The sequence below is a fragment of the Melanostigma gelatinosum genome, assembly GCF_949748355.1.
Source record: "Melanostigma gelatinosum genome assembly, chromosome: 9".
Classification (NCBI taxonomy): Eukaryota; Metazoa; Chordata; class Actinopteri; order Perciformes; family Zoarcidae; genus Melanostigma; species Melanostigma gelatinosum.
Window position 1 is genome coordinate 28,372,680 of NC_136642.1, and position 26,564 is coordinate 28,399,243.

At 43.4% G+C, this 26,564-nt stretch overlaps 1 protein-coding gene across 5 annotated transcripts in view; it reads right to left on the minus strand.

The window, feature by feature from the left end:
* The window catches only part of hace1 (HECT domain and ankyrin repeat containing E3 ubiquitin protein ligase 1), an 89,534-nt gene that overhangs the window by 56,586 nt on the left and 6,384 nt on the right, over nucleotides 1–26,564 (minus strand). For all 5 annotated transcript variants that reach the window (XR_013772236.1, XM_079274967.1, XM_079274968.1 and 2 more), the window contains exons 4-13: nucleotides 7,969–8,073; nucleotides 7,134–7,209; nucleotides 6,861–6,992; nucleotides 6,232–6,314; nucleotides 4,658–4,754; nucleotides 4,459–4,560; nucleotides 4,278–4,384; nucleotides 3,525–3,675; nucleotides 2,455–2,529; nucleotides 507–811 (exon numbers count right to left, since the gene is read on the minus strand). Coding sequence is in view for 4 of the 5 variants with exons in the window: in XM_079274967.1 (XP_079131093.1) it covers nucleotides 507–811; nucleotides 2,455–2,529; nucleotides 3,525–3,675; nucleotides 4,278–4,384; nucleotides 4,459–4,560; nucleotides 4,658–4,754; nucleotides 6,232–6,314; nucleotides 6,861–6,992; nucleotides 7,134–7,209; nucleotides 7,969–8,073 (1,233 nt within the window). In the remaining variant the exon portion in view is untranslated. The remainder of the gene's footprint in view (nucleotides 1–506; nucleotides 812–2,454; nucleotides 2,530–3,524; nucleotides 3,676–4,277; nucleotides 4,385–4,458; nucleotides 4,561–4,657; nucleotides 4,755–6,231; nucleotides 6,315–6,860; nucleotides 6,993–7,133; nucleotides 7,210–7,968; nucleotides 8,074–26,564) is intronic.

The following is a 26,564-nucleotide window of genomic DNA, read 5'->3' on the forward strand; positions in this document are numbered from 1 at the left end:
TTCTGTTTAGGCCAGCAGAGAAGGCCTTGCAGGCCCTGACGGCCCACCACTGAGTAGTTGTAGTTCTGCCTATAGCAGTAACATTTCAGAATTGGTTGTAATACCAGCAACAGTAGTTGTTGTTGGGGCAATGGCAGTAGTAGTATGTCAGAGGTAGTAACAGTAGTAGTACCAGCAGTAGTAGCTGTAGCAGTATGTCAGCGGTAGAAGAGGGAGCAGCAGCAGCAGTATTAGTTTTAGGTAGTTGTGGCTAGGATAGTAGTAGTATGTCAGAAGTAGTATCAGTCGTAGTAAAAGCAGTCGTGAATGTAGTTGTTGCTAAAGCAGTAATAGTATGTCAGAGGTAGTAGTAGTAGTAGTAGTGGCTTTAATGGTAATGCCAGAAGAAGTAGCAGTAGTAGTAGTACCAGAAGTAGCAGGTGTAGCTAATATGGTTGTAGCACAATGCAGTTTGTCTTTGTAAACTGATTAGATTGACAGCTGACAGATGAAGACTGAGCACAGACCCTTGTGGCATCTGACAGGAGCAGCACATATAGAAGGCCTGAATCACAGCACTGAGCCGGCTGGCTGTCATGGAGATGATGTCCTCCCCATCGGCGTACACCTCTGTTTCCATGACGGCTTCACGGTCCAGCAAGGACGGCAGCTTTGGCTCGGAGCCAGAGTGGTCGACCTCCCGTTGTTTGAGAAGCAGCGAGGCTATCTCACTGCTGGAGGAGGAGGAAGACGGGTTCTTCCTGTTCCTCTCCAGCTCTGTGGAGATGAGCACCAGCCACTCATCCAGGGAGTGCCACAGCAGCTCCAATGGCTGCAGAGACACAGACAGGAGGTGAGAGCCACACAGGATCAAAGAGAAAACCAAGGGAGTCATCCATGAAAACATCATGAGAGAGGAGTGACTCTGGCTTTCAGGATTTCTGCAGGTTTTTACAAAGCTTCAATCAAGGCTTGAGCACATGTTTCACGCTGTCTGGGATGGAGTTAAGACTTACTTTTGTCCAAGTGAGTACAAGCCATGACAATTTAGAATCTAGTAAAGGTCATTGTAAGGAGCATTATCAGGATTTTCAAGGACCTGAGGATCAGTTGCACCAGCATAGATGTTTGCTTTTAATGGGTCGGTTCATCCAAATAACACGAATATATATTTTACTTATGTGCGATATCCCAAAACAATGTTGTGTATAGTATGTTGTGTATTTTTGTCTGCGATTGATTTTGTCTCCACTTAAATACAATGACTGTGAATGAAATTTAGTTTGTAGAGCTCATAATGGTGAAAAGGTCAACAGTAACATCTGGTGAAACGGAGTCCTTGTTCCTCTGCACATGAAGACAGGCGTCTCAAAACCGAATTAAACCAGCACTTTCTGTGTGGTTGTCGATGTACTTTTCTGTTACTTGAAAGAAAACACTTGAAAAAAAGTCATACATGATTGGAATTTTTTGGATTTTACGCTACAGTAGAATCTTATGAACAATCATTTTAGAAAGTTTTTTTTATAGAAATGTTCTATATGAGCAGTAAAAATAACCTGAAGACTCCATGGATTCTGGTTGGGCAATATTGAAATAAACAGTATACTATGAAACATGTTAAACAGAGCAGTAAGGACATTTGTGTTTGGTAGATTATTTCTCTGCCAATGCCAAACAGAGCAGTTTATCAGAGACTACCTCCAGAATGTGGGAGTAGAGAGGATGGAATGGCCTGCCAGCAGTCCTGACCTCAACCCAAGTGAACACTTGTGGGATCAGCTGTTCGTGCCAGAGTGACCAACACAACCACGTTGGCTGACTTGTGACAAATGGCATTGGCAGAGAAGATTTGACAAATTTTTCATGGGCGGAACCCACATACTTAGCTCTGCTGCTCATCCCACAAATGTGTCACCATTTAAATAAACAGGCTTTCCAACGGTATAAGATTTATTGCCAAGAAGCATCGTTACAACAGAGAAATAATCTACCAAACACTAATGCCCTTACTTTCTGTGCTATGTTTACTTACAGAGATACCGCTATACAATCTCTACCCAAGTAACTGCCGCTTTCACTTTCTTGTTGTGTTAGATGTGCAGGCAGTGTTGAAAATCATTGAGCAGAACTGCTTTATAACAATATTACATTTATATAATATATATATTCTGTTATTACAGAACATTGTTGATAACAATATCATATACTGTATTGCAATAAAAAATGACAAGTAGCATGAAAGACAATTTGATTCATATTGCCCAACCCTGACTGTCAAACCCACCAAAATACCACAGTGCCAATCATTTTCAAATGGCATCAGATGGCATCAGAAAGGCATTTTCAAATGAGAGATTAAATGTAAACACCCAGCTACCTTGACAATAGTAAGTATGATTATGAGATTGCAGGGTTCCAGAGATCATGTTTCCCAAATTTCAACTGCAAATGATAAAAATATCCATGGCTCACATCAAAGACAGCAGAACCTGTCCAGGAACATTCATCTTTTTGTACCGTCTCCACCTCCATCTGTCTCGCACACATCTGCAACCAATGGAGTCAATTCTTATTGGTGCTGTTTTAGTTGAAAGGACATACAGTCAAGTCAGTATGATCAAGATATACCATGTTATGATGTGTTAGCAACAATCTACCAATAAAAGAAGCAACTAACACAGTTACACTCTTGCCCCAGTGTTGGTTTTGACACCACCACTAGCCAAGACATTTTCAAACTCGACACAAAAGTGCTTTAAAGCTGCAGTAATCAATGTTTGCAGTCATGTATAAGGGTCACTCGTAGTGACAACCCACAAAGAGTCTTTCTTTGTGTCACATAAACATTTTTGATGATGGTCACTTAAATGTGGTTCTTAAAGATTAGTGACAAATATATGTAGTGAGCAGGACAGTGCAAAAATAAACATGTGAGTGTTCTGACAAACTTTGCAATCGGGACATTGTTTCTAAATGAACTCATTTCTTTGAGATTTCTGCAGTGACATTTCCTGTAACTTAATCGCCACCATACGCAGTCACACTGCATGCTGATGCTGGTCTATTTGTTATGAGCAAATATTGGTGGATATATTGGTCCGAGTGATGTTGACAACCTCTCTGCTCATAAACAATATTCATGTTGCCTCAAAGATATTTAACAGCCACTGGATTTTTTAAGTTTGTTTATCATATCGTTTTACTTCTCAATTGTTGTCAGCTGTGGTTGAGGAATACTCCATTGTTCCCTGAATGGTCAATAACAAAATATTGTTGGTTTAGCCTTGATTCCTGTCCTTTGGATGTGCATACTTTTTTGGTCAAATATCCCAGAATTAAGCATTGACCAGATCATAATTTCCATTGGTGATCATTAGTTTTGACATACAGTTAAATAGAAAAAAATATTTTTTGTTGGTTTGGTTGGTTTAATCTCACACTTCTGCAAATAACATAGAGCATACTTCCATTCCAGCAGCCTACCCGGTGGTTCTTACAGCACCTGCAGATCACAATATACCGTATGTACAGCTCCTACTTACCTTAAAAACCTGGCTGCGAGGCGTCTTGTTGCCATTGTAACCCATGTCATTGCCATTGTTGGGGGATGAAGGGCCCAGGCGGAACACATGGCAGAAAATACGAACGATTCTCAGCAGACTCTTCATTTGAGCTTCATAACTGCTGGACAGGCTGAGGATGGACAGAGGGCAAACGAGGGATAATGTTCACAATATTAAATACAGATCTTCTAAAGCTGCATTCTCTCTAGTATCCACCAGGGGGTGGACACTAGGGGGGCGGCTCCTCTGGTTGTATAGAAGTCTATGAGAAAATGACTCTACTTCTCTCTTGATTTATTACCTCAGTAAACATTGTAAACATGAGTTTATGTCTCAATCGCTAGTTTCAAGTCTTCTTCAATACAGCATGATGTTCATTTAGTACATTATGGTCCATTTAGAGTCACACAGACCATAAAGCAGGGGATGCTTTAGGGCGGGGCTACACAGTGATTGACAGGTTTCTACCACAGCGTTGTAAATTCTGGGTGTTGTCAGTGTTTCTCCCTTTCATAGTGTGCTTTCAGTTTATTTAAGTTCATTGTAACATTTTAGCTAAATTAAAGTGACTTATTCTGGGTTCAGTTGTACTTAGGTCCACCCTCTCGTTTCACTTCTGGTTCCAAAATACCAAGATGGCTACTGCCAAACATTTAGAAGGCAAAGGCCAAAATGCCGAACTCAAGGCAGGAAAATAAAGCAAATATGTAAATCAAATATGTACAATTATACCTGAGAAGCTTGTGTCCATTAGTGGTAGCCACTTCAGCAAGACTGGTCAAGATCCTCTGGTAATGACTGTCACTCTGCTGAGAGACATGCTCCATAACCTGCCTGAGCTACACAAACACACATGTCAATAGAAGTGTATACACAGGGCTTATCAAAGGATGCAGAGACAAACTGGTCATACCATGTTCTCTTTCATTTCATCATTTTGTGTCATCTGGATGAGGGTCTGGAAAAGTCTCCCGTGGTGCTGGATGAGGATCTCGCAGGTCTCCCCATATCCACCCTGAACACACAAAAGGTGGGACAGTAACCACGTGAACTGAACAACACTAAGAGGAAAAAGTGTGAAGTGGAAAAGGTGGTTAAAAAAAAAAACTCACCTGCACACAGAGATCCAGAGGAGTGATTCCATTGTTGTCAGCGAGGTATTTAGCACCTCGAGAGAGCAGGATCAGTGCTGTGTCTCTTTGGCCATGGCTACAGAATAACACAGCAATGGAGAGTCAGATTATGGCTATAATGGGTATTTTGGAACATTTTATTCCTCAATATTCTAGTTTACTTTGGTATTCTGACCTGAGAATGAATGAGTGTGACAGTGATGGAAGTGTAAAAGTGAAGGCCTTTATACACGTTCTTATGACAAAAAAACAACACAAAAATGCACCTGCGAATAGTTCGCATTAAAACTATTGATACAAACAGTGGTGTATATTTGTAACAATTTTTCATTCAATTTCAAATAGATTCACACAGAAAGAAGACCAACTCCAGGATCCTAGTGACTCAGAGCAATTATTTTATAGTCTAAGCTTCTGTGATATTCTATTGAGTTCACTTTTAGCGAGATATCTGGGGCTTGATATTGTGTAACTGTAATGCTGCGTTCACACCAAACGCGTCGCGAATTATTCGCACGAGTAGATTACATACAAAGTCTATGCACAGACGCGATGAGACTGGCACGGTGCGAATTTGCGATGGCGCGGCCGCGTCAAACGGCAAATCGCGCGAGTTGGAATTTTTCAACTTCTGCGAAATATTCACGTTACGCCCCGGCGCGATAGCCTATCAGCGTTGAGTTGCTCCCCCTGTCATCAGTGACATCCTGCCGTTGTACGATCAAATCGGCATCATTACGTAGTTATTTCGGAGTCCCTTTTTGTCGGTTTATTGCCGTTGAATCACAGCCAAATCAGTTTATTTTGTGTTCCTACAGCTGTAGTAAACAGCGACCGGTGGCTTGCTAGACACAGTGAATATAGCTCGATGAAATCCACGGAGCTCCTCTGAACAATATTATGAACCAGACTTGACGGCGTTTCGTTTCCCGGGATATCTCTGACTTCCACAATAAGTACTAAGCAGAAATAGGTTATTTTTTTCATGGTTAATGGCGGACAGTTGAACGGCTTCCAGGGCGATAAGCCCCGCCCCCTCTCCGGTGCGTCCGGCGCGATTCACACATGAACACAAATGGTCCCCGGCTTTTTGACGCCAATATGCGGCACGATGAATATGCGGCGCGATGAATATGCGGCGCGATGAATATGCGGCGCGATGAATATGCGGCGCGATGAATTGCCGCCGCGTTTGGTGTGAACGCAGCATAAGGGAACACAAAGGGACTGGATCTGCTGTGCGCTGCCTTCGTCAAGGTTGAAAATAAATAGTCAGGTTTGTTTTGGACTTTGTAACCTCCTTGTTGTTTTCCACTGTAGCTACCGTTTTGAATATATATTCAACACAATTGAATTGATGGATGCACATATTAACAGTGCGAACTGCTTAATAAATGATGTTGCTTTTTTCCGCGTAAAACTAGCTTTCTCTTTGAAAGGTTACGTGGCAAAAACATAAAAAAATATATTGAAGTGCAAAATCATTGAGCGCCCCAGTGCCTTTAGAAAGGCTGAGAGCACACTATCAATCTACAACATTACAATGAGATCACCTGCAGGCGAAGTAAAGAGGCGTGGCTCCAGAGACGTTGGGCCGGTTGATGTCAGCTCCACTGTCCAGAAGACACAACACCGTCTAAGCAGACACAACATGTTCACTCATTAAATATTTCACTGGGATAAAAAGAAGAAAAAATGACCAATGTCAACAACACTCAACTCCAACAATTTCAAGATTTACTGAAATTACTTTGGTGTCTCATTATGTAATTGCTAAATATTCAACAGGATAAAAGGCAATCTCTCTGATGAATCAGATCCGGTATATTACTTCTGAAACCTCTGGAGGCCGCCCAAGCTTGGACAGTAGCTCCGTCCTCACAGCGTAAGAGAGTGCACCGTCTGCTGTGGCTACTCAAAATATAAGGTAACTACAAATAGCAACCATATTTTCATTTCCAGCAACCAGAAGCCTGACAACCACTTTAAAAATTGCCCTGAAAGGCCTAAAAACCTAACAAGAAGCCCTGAGAAGCCATATTGCTCCTAATGTCCAACTGGACTAAAGAGGCTGGCTGACTGATCAATGCAAAGACCAACATTGTTTGCCTAGTTAGAGTGCTCTAACTAGGGCTACAAATACAGATCATTTCAATAAAAGAGATATTTGAAATTGGCTCACAGTTTTGTGTCCGTTCTGACAGGCTACATGTAGAGCCGTCTGCCCCATGGCGTCCTCCACATCCACGTTGGACACATGCTGGACCAGATCATGGAGGAGCTCCGTCCTCCCATTCACTGCCAACCAGTGGATCTGCAGCAGAGGTTCACATGCACGATCACTATCCTGACTACAGGACTTAAATAACCACCCAGTCAGAGATAACAGGATTACAATGATTTGAAGACATTCAATACAACATGAACAACAGCCAGAGGGTTCAAATCAACTCACAGCAGTCAGTCCCTCATTGTTGCAGATGTTGACATCAGCATTATATTCCAGCAATTTGCCCATACACTTTTTCTGTCTGAGGAAACAGTGAAGGCAAGTGTTAAGTAGCAGTGTTATCACACACCCACTCACTCGTTTTCACACATCTATCAGTGACCACATGCAAATCAAATCTAGAAGTCTAATGAACATAATAAGAACAATCAGAGAAATGGATCCATTCAGGTACATTTATCTCCATGTGAACAGTAGAATCAAGCAGCAGAAATCCAGGAAAGGTGTGAATGGATGACATAAGATCACAGAGCATGTCCACACCTCAACACCATACTGGTTGGAGGTTGTCTCGGATGGTACATATTACCGGAATAATGAGTGAGAGGCCAAATGTTGGACACGCACTAATCCCACTGGCAGCATTTCTAGAGGAGAGTTCAAGGTATCCAGCAGTTATTTTCCTTCTTCTACCTTCAGTAGTGCTATGGAGCTGCTTTTTATGATTGGGTCCCAGTTATGTTTGTCTCCTGCACATGCTTTCACAGGTGGAAGTAATGTGCCAAGAAAGATGACAATATGCCACCAAAAGGGGGGGAAGAAGGCTGCACGATAGTAATCACAGATGTAAACAATACAGTATTTGAAATACTTCAAAATGTGGCTATGCAAATGATTTATGACGAAAGAAATGCATTCAACATGTTTGCTGGACCTCAAAGATTCACACAATGTGTTCAAATCAAATCAGCAAAGAACTAAACAAGTGTAAAAGTGAACTCACAGGACCAAGACCTATAATAAAAGCTGAACATGTTTAAATGTAGTACGAGGCTTGTACCCGTTCCTAGCAGCCAGGTGCAGAGGGGTGCAGCCTGAGATGTCCTGGTAGTTTGGGTTGGCTCCTCTCTTTAGCAGCAGAACCAGACACTCCACTGACCCACAGCTGTACAGAGAGAAGACAGAGTAACATAGGCTACATTCAGACTGCAGGCAATCCCATCACCTTCTCAAATAACATATTTAAGACAGACTGTCTGCACTTTATTTGCAAATGATTCTATTTCGATTGGTGTATCCAGACATTAAAGGTTAAAGGATCATTTATTGTCATTATGCAACACAGGGATGCCTAACGGAATTTAGATGTAGCTTATTATTTGTAACACAACAAACACATGACAAACTAAATAAAGACAATAGTACATTCCTGTAGAGCACTTTTTGAATTTGCATCATAAGGAATGTAAACAGCCGACATCTTCATGTTAAAAATGAACCATCAGTAACACATTGTCCATCAACTGTGACTGTGTTTGAGCACCAAGCATCATGACGGCATTCATCCCACTTTGGATGGAGCAGATCTCATTTCTACCCAGTTTCTGTGTGGACCTGATCCATGACAACCCAGAGTTCAGACCAGGAAGCAGAGTTACAGTCTTACACACTTCTCTGAGCTTCCATTAGAGCAGTTACTCACCCAAAACCACATAGAGACTGTGTCTGCCCTACGGCCACTTCAATTAATTAAATCAAAAGTAAACAGTCAAGGAGTTAAACTGAATAACCTAATCCAAGTTAATACCAACGCAACAGTGCAACATAATAGGATAATTAAATGTGGACTCTTAAACATCAGATCTTTATCATCTAAAGCTGTATTAGTAAATGAGCAAATATCAGACAATCATATTGATTTATTTTGTCTTACTGAAACCTGGCTGAGTAATGATGAATATGTCAGCCTAAATGAATCAACTCCTCCAAGTCATATTAATACTCACATTCCTCGAGGCGCCGGCCGAGGAGGTGGAGTAGCAGCCATCTTTGACTCTAGCCTATTATTAAACCCTAAATCTAAAGTAGATTATAAGTAGATTATTTGTGTACATTTGCGCGAATTGCGCCAGAGAGGGGGCGGGGCTTATCGCCCTGAAAGCCGTTCAACTGTCCGCCATTAACCATGGAAAAAATAACCTATATTTCTGCTTAGTACGTGTTGTGGAAGTCACAGATATCCCGGGAAACTAAACACATTCATGTCTGGTTCATAATATTGTTCAGAGGAGCTCCGTGGAATTTATCGAGCTGTATTCACTGTGTCTAGCAAGCCACAGATCGCTGTTTACTTCAGCTGTATGAACACAAAATAAACTGATTTGGCTGTGATTTAACGGCAATGAACCGACAAAAAGGGACTCCGAAATAACTAACGTAACGATGGCCTGCCTCGGACGGTGCTAGCTGCTATTGGCCTGTCTCGAACGATTCCGTCGCACTTTCCGGTCATTTCGCTGTCATTTTCTTCGGCAATCGCCATCCAAACGTAAGTAATATTAATTCATACATATCAAATAATCGACGTGTCAAATTTCTTGAATATATATGGACGTTTACATGTCTAAATACTATAGGAAAGTGACTTTGATGAGAGGAAGCAGAAAGAACGCTCGGGCGACGCTCTTTACTCTGAGAAGTGTCTCTGTATTTTCTCCGTATTGCTAATATAAGTTAGCATATGAGTGTAGTTTGTAGCTAGCTTTACACTACTTTGTCTAGCCAATGAAAATATAGCATTGATGACACTCCTCACCCCTGAAGATGAGGATTCCCTGGTGGAGTACTATTTGTATTCTGCCAGTCACGGGTTTCCACTGACGAAGCCTCACGTCCTGGCCCACGCTCTGGCCATCTATAACCTCCGTCACTGGGAAGCACAAAGAACCGTGCTTGGCCAGATGTGGTGGATAAACATCCGGGAGTGGCAACACCATCGCCTTATTGCCCGGACCCCAGACATAATTGACCGTGGGAGGGTATCCTGCACCAAGAGGGGGCCAATTGAGGAGTATTTCGGGCTCCTCACCACCACCCTGGAGGAGCACAGGTTGAGGGAGAAACCCCGTCAGATATACAACTGGGACGAGACGGGGTTTCGGTTGGACTCTACAAGAAGGAAGGTCATCATGCCCCGGGGGACTAAACATGCTTACAGGCAGGCCCTGGGAACCAGAGACCACATCACCGTCCCGGCCTGCCTAGGTATACCGGTTTCAATTTCCCGTACGATATGAATTTTTCATTTTACACCACGACACAACAGTTTGTGACAGATAAACAATTTGTAGCACTAATAATTGTACATTTATCAAATTTCTCCGCCGAACTGCATGCTGGGTACATTTTGCTAACAACAGTCTGCTAACCGCTGGGAGCTAACAGCTCTGTTGCGCCAGTAACGTTACATTAAAGAACAGAAAAGAGCGATGCAGGATGAACAAAGACTGAACAACAAAAGGTATTTAGGTCAGACACATAATGCTGATTACCGTAATATGTGTGGTATGTATTATAAATGTATGTTGATACATGGAGGGATTTAGGACCTAGTAGGTGAAGGAAACCGGAGGTGAAGGAAACAGGAAGTGATGGAAGACACGCCACACAAACAGCTGTTCACCGCCGGTTGACCGGCTGTTCTTGTGTTAGTTTACGGCGTTAATTAATTCATGCATTAAGCCAGTGGCAGGCCGTCCTATAATGACGTCAGCATTACATGCCGCTCAGTATCCATGTACAGGCTCTGCCGTGAGGTGCAGTGTGCTGTGATTGGTCAGTGGGCGAGCACGTGACTATCGTGAAACTAAACTTAACAGCCAGCAGAGGCTGATGGGTATTGAATCACATCATGTGATGCAGCTCAGCCAATCAAATATGGACATTCTGACCAGAGTAAGATGTACCAGACACCATGACAGAGGAGACTGAGATGAGGAAAGACACTGCAGAGCAGTACGTTGAACGTCCAAGTTGTGAAAGTAAAATTAAGGAATGACGGTGGATTATATTTTCCTGAATTAAGGCTTTTGCATCTTCTAAATGCTCTAGCATTATTCAAATGACTCATACATAGTTACAGCCTTAAATTTGAATAACAGCTGTGGCGCCATAATGTGGTATTTCAGCTGCAGGACATCAGTGAAGGCCCAGGTATAAAATGTACGGCCCGCCACTGCATTAAGGCGGAAAAAAATACATTGATATACCGTGAAACCGGTAGAGTCTTAAAAAATACCGTGATATGGATTTTTGGTCATACCGCCCAGCCCTAGGCCTGCCTCAACGCGGCTGGGGAGGATGTCCCCCTATTCATCATCTACAAGGGGGGATATCCAGGGGGCCCCTATAACAAGGAAGGGGTTCCCGATGCCCTCTACGGGAAGTCGCCAGCAGGGTGCATTGACAGTGAGCTGTTTAGGAAGTGGTTTGTCGGGCATTTCCTGAAGTTCGCTGTGCAGGAGCGCCCGCTGCTGCTCATCATGGACGGACATCAATCCCACCTGGATCCAGAGCTGGTCTGGGCGGCACAGAGGGAGGGAGTCATTCTCTTGTGCCTGCCACCACATACTTCTCACATCCTTCAACCTCTGGATGTGAGTTTCTTCGGACCCTTGAAGGCAGATTTCTCTGGTGTTACAGGAGATCTGTCGGCAGTGAGCCACTCCTTCTTGGTTTCAAAGATGGAGTTTTCAAGGGTCCTAAAAGACTCCTACCTTTGACCCATCCCCTGGTAACATCAGGCCGGATAACAGTAGACCTGGCCCACCTCCTGGCCGAAATAAACTACAACCGCAACACCGGCACGGTCAGGAGGAACATCACCAAGGCCAGGTTACCGACAGCCCAGGAGATGTCCGACGTCATCATGGAGGCAGAGGACCATGCTGCAAGACGGGAGGCCCAAGCTCTGGCCAGAAGAGACAGAGAGCAGCAGTGGGCCGGAGACACTGGACCGGCAGCCACTTCCTCTACCCTGTCTGGCGGCCCTTGCCCCAGCCGCAGAAGACCAGTGTCCCTCGGGGCTACTACAGCCACCAGCTCCGGACTTTCCATCGCCGGTCCGTCATCCCGCTCTGCTCCCTCTTGTGCCTCCCACGGTCCCCGGCTGCCTGCCAGCAGCACATCGCCACCACTGAGCCTGCCTGCTGAGGAACACCGCCACCTTGCCCAGTCTCCTGGTCAGCGCATACCTATTTTGCATTTGAATTCACGTATAAATCTGAATTTATTAACTATTGTTACGCATAAACATTATTATAAGTATGGATTTCAGAGTTGTAATAATAAAATATGATTATTATTTCAGAGCCTTCAACATTGGCCTCTATGGGTCCCAAACTCCTTCCTCTCCCTCCCGCTTTAAATAATCTGAAAAAAAAACCAATATTGTAACACGATGGTGACATTTGCCATGATGAAGTGTAAACAAAGCATGGTTATGCTTTTTCTGTTATTTATACAGCCTCCCAACCTGCAGAGACCCGACCTTCTTCCAGCTCCTCGTCTGTTGGACCTACGACATCCACCGGTACTTCATGTTAACTTGCATTGTATGCCAACCCATGAAAATCTGATCAGTCTTTAATTCAAAGTAATTTTATTTTTATTTTAATAGGTCACACTTCTGAAGAGATGGAGCAGACAGTTTGGGAGTGTGGCTGGTGCCAGGAACCTGACCCTCCAGAGAGCTCGGAGGGATTGGTGTCGTGGGTCCAGTGTGACAGCTGCCACACATGGTATCACACCATGTGTGTGGGCTGGGACGAGGAGCTGGATGATGAAGAGGATTATTTTAAATGCCATTTGTGTCCTGATTTTTAATAAAATTTTTGATTGGTTTGTTTTTAAATAAATGTTTGCACAGAACTTTTCAATCATTTGCACAAGTTATTTTGCTTTCACTTCAACAATGTAGCTTTTTAATCATGAATACTTGTGTTTTTAGTTGTAATAGAACTCTTACTCTGCACTGCGTGTTATGATAATTGTTAAGGTGCGTTCACACCGGACGAGTCGATTTTTTGACGCGCTGTTCGGCTGGCACGCAGCGGCCGGACTTTGGAAGTAGGAGGACGGACACAGAGAGTACGTGTACCCAACCAGGTGTTTATTTCACCAACAAACAAATACATAGCGTAACTTTTCCAGGGACCACGGGCAGCATGTGGTCCTGGCAGCGACAGACTAGATGTAATCATGGCAGCCTTATATAGCCTGCCACTAACGAGGACCTCCACATCACTGCAAGATAGGAGACTCCGCCCCTCACTCTGCCACACAATCCCCTAATCTACAACATTACATTAAAATAGATGCCTAACATTCTAAAGGTCAATTCTCTATATGATCTCTATTGTGGTAAAACTTCACCATAGAGATCATCTCTAGCCTGAAAAGAGGATTCAATTTTCCTACCACCCCTCTAGTACATTCCCGGAACTATAAAATGGTGGTCTTGTACCCTGGGGACTCTTTTAGGACGAACACCCTGGAGAGGAGACACAGCAGAGGTAAGTAAGAACATGCATGTTATTTGACAGCACTATTCATATGTTCAATCATTTAAGTTACAGATAAGCAAACTAATAATATGTTTGTTTACAGGCCCGACCTTCAATAATTACTCCTGAGACCATATCAGAACCTTACAATAAACATTCAACTCAGTGTGCGAGTCTCTTATTGTCTTGAACAGTCAACAAATGTGTGCAATGGAGAGGGTCTTTGTCACACGCGCGTTGAGATTACATACAAAGTCTATGCACAGACGCGAGGAGACTGGTCCGCCGCAATTTTGAATAAATACTGTAGCCGTCTGTGTTCATCCAGAGCTCTACGATACCTCATATCAATAGAGACCGGACCAAACTATGTGTATACATGTGTGTGTGTAAACCATATGGTACAAACAATGAATAGACGCTGCCATATTTACATCTACATGACGTTGAGTGCTGGTGGAGCTGCTACGATGTTAGCATAGCCTAGCACCGATCCATCAGAGCTCCATTGAGAAGACAAGTAGCCTACAAATCGGCATCATTACGTAGTTATTTCGGAGTCCCTTTTTGTCGGTTTATTGCCGTTGAATCACAGCCAAATCAGTTTATTTAGTGTTCCTACAGCTGTAGTAAACAGCGACCTGTGGCTTGCTAGACACAGTGAATACAGCTCGATACAATCCACGGAGCTCCTCTGAACAATATTATGAACGAGACATGACGGCGTTTAGTTTCCCGGGATATCTGACTTCCACAACACGTAGAAATATAGGTTATTTTTTCCATGGTTAATGACGGACAGATGAACGGATCCAGGTCTACAAACCACGCACCCTCTCCGGCGATTTTTGCGGCACGTCAAAAAATCGACATGTTTGGTGTGAACGCAACATTATATACAATATGTGTACATAATTGAATTGTTAAATTCCATGCATCAGCTGGTGGTTTGCCAGTGATTGACATGAGAAGAGTTTAACAAAACATCCAGCAGGTGGTGGTATACACCCAAATGGAAATTAAGGAGCTTTTATTGCTCAATTTGGAGTTGTTGAAGCGTGATATCTTATTGTGAAGGACAGAACTACGTTCCCGGATGTGTTGACAGCATTGATGGTCATTTTTGCGACCCTGTAACAAGCGAATATCCCCGAAAAACCAGCAGCAGCCAGTGTTTACGAGGATAGAAGTCCGTACGGATTAGGCCAATAGCGGTGCACGGCTAATTCACCGGTGTTAGCATCGTTTTAACGACTCCGGTAAAGGCAAAGCTGACTGTAATAATTACAACAATATTTTGTTTGAAAGGTATGAAGTTTAACACCATTAAATTAACTGAAAACATTACACGATCATTTTTATCAACATTTTAAGTGAATTGAGAAGAAAAGAAACCATTTTTACTGTCATATACACATACACGAAATTTGACTACTGCATTTGACCCATCCCTGTATATAGGGAGCAGTGGGCTGCCATTGATCGGCGCCCGGGGAGCCGGGTGTTCAGTGCTCAGGGACACGTGACACTCCCAGTCGGGAATCGAACCGTTGACCTTCCGGTTCCCAGACGACTCTCTTAACCCAGTGAGCCACGAACGAGCCAAGAACATGGTGTTCCACCAATTTCGAAAAATCTCGGTTAGTCTGGCGAGACAGTCTTAAGATATATAAGAAGGCCCTCCGTAAGGCCAGAGCAGCCTATTACTCATCATTAATAGAGATAAATAAGAACAACCCCAGGTTTCTCTTCGGCACTGTAGCCAGGCTGACAGAGAGTCACAGCTCTGTTGAGCCGTGTATTCCTATAGATCTCAGTAGTAATGACTTCATGAACTTCTTTAATGATAAGATTATAACTATTACAGAGAACATTAATAATCTCCTGCCCTCAACTAGTACCGATCTATCCTCAAATAGAGTAACCTTAGAAACAGCTGTAAACCCTGATATGTATTTAGATGGCTTTACTCCCATCGACCTTCACCAATTGACTTCAATAATTTCTACGTCTAAACCTTCTACCTGTCTCTTAGACCCTATACCGACTAGGCTGCTTAAAGAAGTTTTACCGTTAGTTAGCACATCTTTATTAGATATTATCAATCTGTCTTTACTAACAGACCATGTACCACGGTCCTTCAAAGTAGCTGTAATCAAACCTCTTCGTAAGAAGCCCACTCTGGACCCTGAGGTGTTGGCTAACTATAGACCGATCTCTAACCTTCCCTTCCTCTCTAAGATTCTAAGATCCTTGAGAAAAACAGTCACAAATCAGTTGTGTGACTTTCTATGGAACAATCGTTTGAGGATTTTCAGTCAGGATTTAGAAAGCGTCATAGCACAGAGACAGCTCTGGTAAAAAATATCCAATGACCTTCTAATTGTATCAGACAAAGGACTCTTCTCTGTACTTGTCTTGTTAGACCTTAGTGCTGCGTTCGACACCATTGATCATTACATCCTGTTGCAGAGACTAGAACATTATATTGGCATTAAAGGAACCGCATTAAGCTAGTTTAAGTCCTATTTATTAGGGGTGGGAATCACCAGAGGTCCCGCGATACGATATTATCACGATACTACAATATTCTATTGCGATAACATATTTTGCAATTTATTACTTTTTTCAACTTCAAATTATGTCCCCAAAGGAAAACTGTATCAACATGTTTTATCTAATAAGATAGTTTTCAGTCTGTTCATCTCACTTCAATAATTTTTATTGCAGCAAAATAGGATTGTCAAGCAGACACACTGACCAACAACGTCATAAATGGTCCATGAACCTGACAAACTGAACTGTTTGTATTACTACATAGTCCAACTTAACTAAATGCAAACCTGTGGACTCAGTATATGAACTATAACTTGTATAAGTAGGATATAAGAGTTATATAACTCAGTATAACTTGCGATGCGTGGCCGTCAAGGGCAGAGAGAGTTATGCGCTGCACTCTCCCCATGAGCCGGCTACTGTTGGCAGATTTAACCCCGTTGTGAGGCCAGATGTCTCTTTGTTTTGACCAACTTCCTACCAATCACGGTGACCCAGGACCTTTGCTGACCTCACAAGAAAATAACTCAGCACCATCTAGTGGACTGAAAAAGCAATTTATTCGATTTTTCTAAAAAAAACAAAAAGATTTTTTAATTTTTTAATAGTTTATAAAAAAGGTCGATACTTGGCGTCCATATATCGATACAATATCGCCACGCAAAATATCGCGATACTATGCTGTATCGATTTTTCCCCCCACCCCTACTATTTATCAGATCGGCCTCAGTTTGTAAACAATAAAACCTTGATGAAGACCAATGTTAGGCATGGAGTTCCACAAGGTTCTGTGCTTGTTGGACCAATCTTACTCACCTTATACCAGTGGTTATCAAACTTTTTCTGTCACGCCCCACTTTGGAGGAAGAAAAATGTTCATGCCCCACCGCCCCAACAAAATTGTAACAAAATGGTTCATGTTGAATTTTTATTGAAACAACATTTTGTGACTCCTCCGTCTGTGCTTTTTAAAATAGTAGAATAAAGAAAATTGCAATCACTTAAGTAAAAATAACTACAATTTGGCAAAAAATAGCTTATTGCAATTGGCTACAATTAACCTCTTTTGCACTAAACATCTTTTCAAGATCGCAATAAAGTGCAACCTGTGAAAAACTAAACAAAACAAGTTTCATACTATCCGCAGCTAGTTTTCAGACATAAAACACAGACTGGTCTCTCCTCATCTCCTACCGTCATCACATGTTCTTCTTGGCTGCTTGCTGTTAGTCTCGGATGCATCGCTTGCAGTTGCTTTTTTGTTCCCGCCTGCCAAATGTCTCTTCATTTCGAAGACTAAGCCAAGTGAGTCGCCAAGGCTCATGGCCGTCGCGCATGCGCAAGCGTAACCTGTTAACGGCGTAATGTAAACATTTACATGAAAGTACAGGCATTTCGCCATGTATTTATTAATTACTTCAAAATACTTTTTTTTTTTTTTGGAAATACAAAAATTCTGCATTTACCCCTGCGCCCCACCTGTAATACCACAGCACCCCACAGTTTGAGAAGCACTGCCTTATACAATGCCTTGCATAAGTATTCACCCCCCTTGGACTTTTCTACATTTTGTCATGGTATAACCACAGATTCAAATTTATTTCATTGGGATTTTGTGTAATGGACACAAAATAAAAAATTGTTCAGGAATGCTCTCTAACAAACTGAGCCCTTCACATAACAGGTGTATTTATACTGAGATTAAATTTCAGACAGGTGGACCCTATTTACTTATTATGTGACTTGCAAATGTGACTTGTGAAGGCAATTGGTCGCACCAGATCTTTGTTAGGGGTTTTACAGTAAAGGGGGTGAATACATATGCACTCAACACTTTACAGATTTTTATTTGTAAATAATTTTGAAATCCATGTAAACCAGGGGTGCCCAATACGATCGGCCGCGAAGGAGGTGCGGGTAGATCGCGAAGGAAGTGCAGGTAGATCTCATGCCATTAAAAAAAAAAAATTGTCGTTAGCCTCGTGAGCCTCGTGACCGAGTGTCCTAGGTTCGTGTATGAGGGGCACTTATAAGACAGACATGAGAAAGTCTATCATCGTCCATCCTCCCTATGGCATTTGACACTTGATTGACATACAGGGCAGCCAGTCTGAGATCACGTATTTTCTAACCACACATGCAGAAGCTACTGCAAACTCCGGCAAGCTAATTTGTTAGCCTTCCAATGTATTTATACTGAAGAAAGGGTATAAAAATGAGTGGGGTAGCTGGACCAAATAAGAAACCAAAAACTTACCACTTCCATGGGAGAAAACGTCATTTTCAAAGTCAGTTTGTCTGATCTGCAAAACTACCATCGCTATTCCGAAGAAGGGAAATGTGGAGCAGCAGTTTCAGACTGTTCATAAAAACTACGACACTGACTTCCCGCCGAAAAGCGAGCTGAGAAAGAGAAAGGTGAAGGAACTAAAATCACAGTTGTCCGGACAGCAGTCACTTTTCTCACAGCTGACTTCAAAATCGAAGGCTGCCACCGAAGCATCGTTCCGGGTGAGTCACTCCATCGTTAAGCACAAGAAGTCCTTCCAAGATGGAGCGATGATAAAAGAGGCATTCGTTGAAGCAGCTGACTCGTTGTTTCGGGATTTTAAAAACAAACCGGAAATATTATCGTCAATCAAAGCTCTCCAGCTATCAAGAAGTACAGTTACATGGCGCTGTGAAGTCATGGCCGAGGATTTGACACAGCAGCTTTGGAAGGACATTGCGGACTGAGTGTTTCTCCCTGCAATTGGACGAGTCTACGGACGTAGGTGATACAGCCCAGTTGTGCATTTTTATTCGGATGGTGTTTACAGATATGACTGCAAAAGAAGATCTGTTAACAATACTGCCCATGGAAGAACACACTCGGGGAGAGAACATTTTTCAGTCTTTCAAAAACTTTATTGACAAAACCCAGCTCCCAGTGTGCAAATTGATGTGCCGCTCGAATGGATTTATTGCCAAGTGCAGGGAGGACGATGCTTTCTCCGACTTCCTTAATTACCACTGCATAATACACCAACAAGCATTATGCGCTAAAATGCTAAACATGAAAGAGATAATGGATGTGGCAACGAAGATTGCCTGTTCTATTCGAGCGAGAGCTCTTCAAAGACGGCTGTTCCGTGCACATCTGGAGAAGGCTGACTGCGACCACTCAGTTCTTGCTACACACTGATGTGAGATGGCTTAGCAGGGGGAAGTTCCTGCAGAGATTCCGAGAGCTCTGTCCGGAGATAAAGGAGTTTCTCCTTGTCATTAAACATGCAGAATACAGCCAACTAAATGACGATCAGTGGCTGCTAGATGTGGCATTTTTAACCGATCTGACAAACATGTTGAATGAGCTTAATTTAGAGCTGCAAGGAAAAGACAAAACCGTGGTCAACATGATCAGCTCAGTTAATGCTTTCAAACGGAAAATGCAACATCAGTCCTCAAAGCTGCAGCACCATGATTTGGGGAACTTCCAAAACGCAACGGAAGGCGTGTGCGCAACTCGACAGTGCGCGCTACACAGAGCAGATTGACAAGTGTCTGTCAGAGTTTGACAGACGCTTTCAAGACTTTGCTTTACTCGAGCCAGTTGCTACATTTATGTGCTACCCATTTCAGGAAGATATTGAGGCTGATTCACTCGCATCAAAAATGTCAACGCTGTTTCACCTGAACTCATCTGGAGTAGAGGATGAGATCCTGACTATGCAACTCTGGCCAATTCCATTCAGTGCAAGTCATCAGAGTAAGGTAATGACCAAAAATTTACAGAATTGTATTGTGCCATAAGGGTTCATGCAGTTATGCAAGGTACGCAAACATATATTGTAAATATAAAGTATACTCAGTATATATATAAATAAATAGATATTTAGCATGTTTAATGGAGGTAGATCATTTTGACTTGGTCATTTTAAAAGTAGCTCGCAAGCCGAAAAAGTGTGGGCACCCCTGATATAAACTTTCCCCCAACTTCCAAATGGACTATTTTGTGTTGGTCCATTACACAAAATCCCAATGAAATACATTTTGATCTGTGGTTATACTATGACAAAATGTAGAAAAGTCCAAGGGGGGTGAATACTTATGCAAGGCACTGTATATGCTTCCTTTAGGCAATATTATCAGAAACTCCAAACTTTCATTGTTATGCAGATGATACCCAATTATATCTATCGATTAAACCAGATGAAACCAACCAGCTCGCTAAACTTCAAGTATGTCTTAAGGACATAATAACCTGGATGACCTGCAACTTCCTGATGTTAAACTCAGTTATTCTATAAGGCCCTGAACACTTCCGAAATCAGTTATCTAATGATATGGTTTCTCTAGATGGCATTGCGCTGGCATCCAGCAGCACCGTAAAGAATCTGAGAGTTACCTTTGATCAGGATTTGTCTTTTAACCCCCAGATGAAACTCATTTCTAGGACTGCCTTTTTTCACCTACGTAACATTTAAAAAATCAGGCACATCCTGTCTCAAAGCAATGCAGAAAAATGTGTTCATGCATTTGTTACCTCTAGACTAGATTACTGTAATTCCTTATTATCAGGCTGCTCTAATAAGTCTCTTAAATCTCTCCAGCTGATTCAGAATGCTGCAGCTCGTGTACTAACAAGAACTAAGAAAAGAGATCATATTACTCCTGTATGAGCTTCTCTGCACTGGCTCCCAGTAAAATCTAGAGTATAATTTAAAATCCTTCTCCTTACCTACAAAGCCCTAATTGGTCAGGCACAATCATATTTTAAAGACCTTATAGTACAATATTACCCTACGAGAGAGCTGCGCTCCCCAAATGCAGGGTTACTTGTGGTTGTCAGAAGAGTTGAGATCACGAGAGCTGCCTCCATACACGTTCAGGGGAAAGTCAGGATATAAAAGCACAAAGCATATATTCAGAAATCAATAGTTAAAGTATAATCGAAAGATAAGGATTGTGATCATTATATAACGAATGTTTAATGCATAGAGTGATTTAACAAATGTAAAAACTGATTATAATAATGTTCTGTGTACTGGAGCTGAGATGTGGAAAAAGTGTTAAGTCATGGTGTGTCAGCTGACTGAGTGAGTCAGGAACAGATGTTTTTGGGTGTGGGTCGGAAATCAGTCATAAGACATGGAAAACTGTTGCAAGAGATGAGTCATACAGGCCAGAAGAAAGTCGGGTGCTTTCCGGAGACAAACGCACACACAAAAAGGAGGGGTGAAGATTATGCGTTCAGGAAAGGTGGGGGGGGAGAACAGATAGCCCAAATCAAGGATAAAAGGAGACGCTTGCAAGCCCCAAACTGGGATTTATACACGAGAGCCGTCCAAGTGCTCTGAGAAGAAGATACGGACGATCATAACTGAAGTATTCGAGGACTTCGTCTCTGTTCACGGAAAGAAGACCGCAGTTCGTGGACAAAGAATTGAAAGACGGAGATTTTCCTCTCCCCACTGCTCGCCTTTAACAACTGAACGACGGAGAAGACGCAGCAGCCCTGGAAAGACTTTGTACTGAGTTTTGAGGACTGTTGAACGGACTCCGCTGCAGAGCAGGAGGACCGAGGGTCTGGCCAGACCTTCGATCCTAACAACTCCAAAAGAACCTTTTCATCGCACCTTTGGAAATCCAGCTCCAACCGAGCCATCTCGGCATCTAAAACCAATGAGTATAACCTAAGAAGAAAATTAAAGTAACGAATCAAGTGTAGTGACATTTTATGTGAGCTGTAGCTTAACCCTTGCAAACTAACTAAATATAACCTGCAATAAATATCTAATCTGCATTTAAAGTAAAATTCTCAAGTGCATTTATTTGCTCAAGTAGTAAAAAGTTCCTCGTGGCAGTAAAAAGTTAAATCCATTGTATGTCTAACAACTGAGTTCTGTAAGGTTATCCTTGAGACCGAATCCACTTAACAATCCCTTACAGTTTTAGAAGTAATCCTAGCCGTTAAAACCTAACCTGGCATTTACCAAGAGCACGGATCCAGAAGAGGGAAGCTGCCATAACCGACGCGACTGGTAGGAGCACCCGGGGTCAGGGTGGCCCCTCGACCGAGTGCACTCAGACCGGAGGAAGCAGGGTAGACGTCGGAAGTAACGGCAGTTAGAAGAGCCAGGCGAGTTCCCTCGCAAGAACACCAGCTCGACAATCTTTTAATAGAGAGCTGAGTCAGTAAGTAGCCCCGTATCGGGCCAGAAGTACCCCAGGATCTAACAGGTTCCTAGAGTCTTAAAAAGTAGGACGGGAGCCAGAGCCTTCATTTATCAAGCTCCTCTTCTGGGGAAGCAGCTTCCAGTTTCAGTCTGGGGAGCAGACACACTCACCACATTTAAGAGTAGGTTGAAGACTTTCGTTTTTGATAGTGCTTATAGTTAGGGCTGGCTCAGGTTTATAGTTGGGGCTGGCTCAGGTTTGCCTTGGACCAGCCCCTAGATAAGCTGCTATAGGCCTAGACTGCTGGGGGACTTCCTAGGATACACTGAGGTCCTCTCTCCTCTTCGTCATCTCCTTCTGTATGAATTGATGTCCCATGAATGCTCATTACTAACTTTGCTTCTTCCCTGGAGTCTTTGTGCTTTCTCGCCTCACAGGCTTCCATGGATCGTGGTTATATCTGGACCCTGGTCCTTCCTCCCGCCATGGTCCTGCTGACACCTACTGCTACTACCATTTTTTATTATTAACATTGTTAATTATATTACCGATACCTTTAACGAGTCTCTGTGCTTTCTCACCTCGCAGGTTTCCGTGGATCCTGGTTATACCTGGACCATGGTCTTGCCACCTGCCGTGGTTCTGTCATATGCATTGAATGTGTTGTAACTCTGTTATGCTGTTCATTCTGTACACATGACATCTATCACACTTCTGTCCATCCTGATAGAGAGATCCCTCTTCTGTTGCGCTCCCTAAGGTATCTTCCTCTTTTCTCCCCGTTAAAGGGTTTTTTGGGAGAGTTTTTCCTGTTCCGATGTGAGGGTTCTGGGACAGAGGATGTCGGACGTGTACAGATTGTAAAGCCCTTTGAGGATCATTTGTAATTTTGGGCTATGCAAAAATAAATTGAATTGAAATTAATTGAATGTGACACAAAGTCCTCCTCCTCTGGTCCACCAGAGTCCTGCTCTCTGTCCGGCAAGTGCAGCTTGATCCTGGACCACGATGGATCCAGGTCTCTGTGAAGATGTGGGCTCAACAGGCACAACCTCCCGCTGCTTTCATCCATATCAATTTTTACCGAGAATCAGACAGCCAGCAGCATGCTGGGTAGTGGACTAGTCTCAGGTCCTAGCTTAGCTTCTGAGGGAGGAAAAATGTATGCGTTTATAACTATATTACTTGCTTCAAAGTTTATCTCATACGTTTGTTAATCTATCTGTAAAATATGAGTTTATAACTGTATTCCTTGTTTTGGGTTTACCTTATACGTTTGCTTAGTTATCATTATAATCTTACATACTCTTGTGGATCAAACTTAGTTCAGGCATCTGCATAGTCGTATAGTCACAGACCTTTGAATAGTCACGGGTTCCATGCATTTCACAATTCCTAAAATGAGGTATGATCTAGTTCAAAACCGGCAGCAATATCAGCCATACAATGTCCTCAGGAAACAGGATGTCCTTTGTGTATAGGCGGCTGGATCAGTATGTCCGGCGTATCTCTGGTCACTGCACTGTGACACACATATGACTGTGTGGTGTTGGCAGAATCATTAAGGAAGACAGTGGCGGAGGGGGGGGGGGGGGGGGGGGGACTGAGACAAAGCCTGGGAGAGAGCAAAGCTAAATTCACACAGCACATAGGCCGATACATAGTAGATGCATAGACACTGATCATTTAACTGCTTTCCTGTCGAGAGTTAGTCTGACGACGAACAGGGACCAGTAGGATCCTCTGACAGGTGTCTCATGATATTGATTAATTAATAGACCAACAGTACATCTCATGTGCCCAGATGTCCAAAACTCCCCCAGGAAATCGGATCTGAAGATTGTTTTAAAACCTACTGTATGCATGATGACCAAAATGACTGTTTAGAGGAATGTTGTCAGTTGATGAGTAAGAGGAGGGGGCGATCATGAATAGGGGGACGAGGTTATAAAATAAGGTACATTTCTTTGGTGAAGGGAGTTGAGTCCGGACAACTCTGTTTGCTTGTACTCTGTGTGATGCAAATAAACCTGCGTGAACTGAAGAAACTTCAATCCTGTGAGAATTTATGTCTAACTCTGGTGTATTTCCCTCAGTAGTGTCCTCCTCAGAGTCCCGCCCACTGCCGTGCCTCTCTCCGTAGGCACAGCTGATGCTCATCGCCGGTGATCATCTCCAGCTGACATAAATACTCCGATCACTCTCATCCCAGTTGTCAGTCCGTCCGTTTACCTACCTGGTATTCAGACACATGAGTTCTCCGTTTTTTCACTCTGTGAAGATCTGCTACTAACGATCTGTTTTGTTTTCAACTTGCCTGCCGTCCAGTGTCGAGCCTCGGGTTTTCACCTGTACGACGAAGCCTTCCAGTTCGTTCCTCGGAGATCAACTGTGAAGTCTTGGTGATCCTGTGTCGAGCCCCGGGTATCACATAGTCGATCCAGCTGCCGGACGCGGACCAGCCACTTTCCGGCTAGGCTCCGAGCGGAGCGTGAGGACACGCCTCCGTGTTGACGTGTGACTGTTTTCCTGGCGGCTTCGTCTGCCGCTCAGAAAGATTAGCCACTTTCCGGCTTGGACCCGTGCGGAGCCTCCTATTGACGTTATCTATTTCCTGTTTTTTTCCCATGACAGGGAAATAAATAATCTTGGTTTTGAGAACTCTGCTGTCCTGAGTCTGCATTTGGGTCCATGAACACACCACGCCATAACAAATCCCTCGTGTTCTGTGGGTGTACGTGACTGAGTTCCTGGTTAGTGAGAATCCTGTGGTATCTCACCACGAGTCAGATAGCAAATAAGTATGAAGCCAGCTTTTAGATATTGACATTGAATAAACTTTAAAGTCCAAGCCAGCATCAACAAAGCAAAAAACAACATTTGGGGAGCCAGCCAGGAGGGAAGTGACTCTGAAACAACAAGCAAAGAGGAGCGCCCTTCCAGCTCCAATGCCGGAACACGCAAAAAATCAACAGGCAAGGTAACTTGGAGCGAGGCGGAAGCCCGTAGGCAACTAGACTCCCCGGAATCAAAGACATGGAGCTCGCAGGAGGAATTACTGTCCTTTACAACATCACCAGATTCCAAACGTGAAAGGCTGATTGTTAACATTGATTCATTAGACGGCGTGGAGCGTTACCAAGAACGCCAAAAACTTAAAGCAAAATGCCTGATCCATACTCCCAGCCAGAAACGGACACCAAAACCCTGGCCAAGGGCAGGAGCAACTACACACACCTCTTCGCCTGAACCAATGCCCCGCAGAATTTCAGGTCAAATCATACTGGAACCATGGGATGAAGCGCAGGCAAGGAAGAACATTGCTGAAGCTGAACAAAAGCAGCTCGCTCACTCAATGACACAGGCGGAGCAGGAACTGGACAAAACAATGAATGCATTTCCAAATCTGGTACAGTTGGCACGGTTAGCTATAACAGAAGCTGCAAGTATTACAGCCAACACAGCAACCAACCGTCCTCAGCATACTGTGGCCTACAGCGCCTCCGGTCAGGACATTGAAGAAGAAGACCTGGAAGAACCGCTCCTAGCAGCTCTGCCTACAGGGCAGCCCCCAACGCCTCAGCCTACGTGGGCCACGATCCATGAAATCGACTCAACCTACTCGCACCAGAGTGTCTCGAATTCAGTGAGCCAAGGAAGCCACCAAAAAAAACCACCTGAAAGACGATGGCAACATGATGCTACTGCGTGTCGACGGAAGAGGAAACTCTACGTATACCCAATGGTCCTACACTGACATAACCACCATCTCAAGCTATCCCAAGAATGACCAGAGGGGGCCAAGCTTGGGTTACAGCATTTGAAAAACACACCGCAGGATTTGTCATCACAGTGGGTGACGTCAAAACCATTCTGTGCCACCAATTGGACAAAAATGTGGTAAAAGACATTTTTGCCTCAGCAAAAATGGGAGGAGCCCTGTCGAGCAACGACCATGATGCCAAACCCTTAGATAAATTTCGCTGTGAAACCATGGCCAGAGTGCCAAACTTACTTTGTGCATTACGCCAAAAAATACTGCAAGGCCCAAAAGAAACGTGAAGAAGACATCCAAACACTGACCGAGAACCTGACCAAGACTCAGCTGGGTGCCCTCATGGAAGAAGCCAAACTGAGGCGCAAAGAAACCAAAATGCAAGCGGTAATCATTACTCAAACCGCTGCACCTGTTCCAGTTCCACAACCAGCCCCACAGCTCGTGAACACATTCAGCGAAGGAGCTCAGGGAGCGTATCAACAGGCCCCACCCATGTACAGTCCACGAATTCATCGACCACAATGGCAAGGGTCCAACTTCCAAACTGGAGGATGTGGACGAGGTAGGGGTGGAGCCGGATACCGATATGGCCCCCCTGGA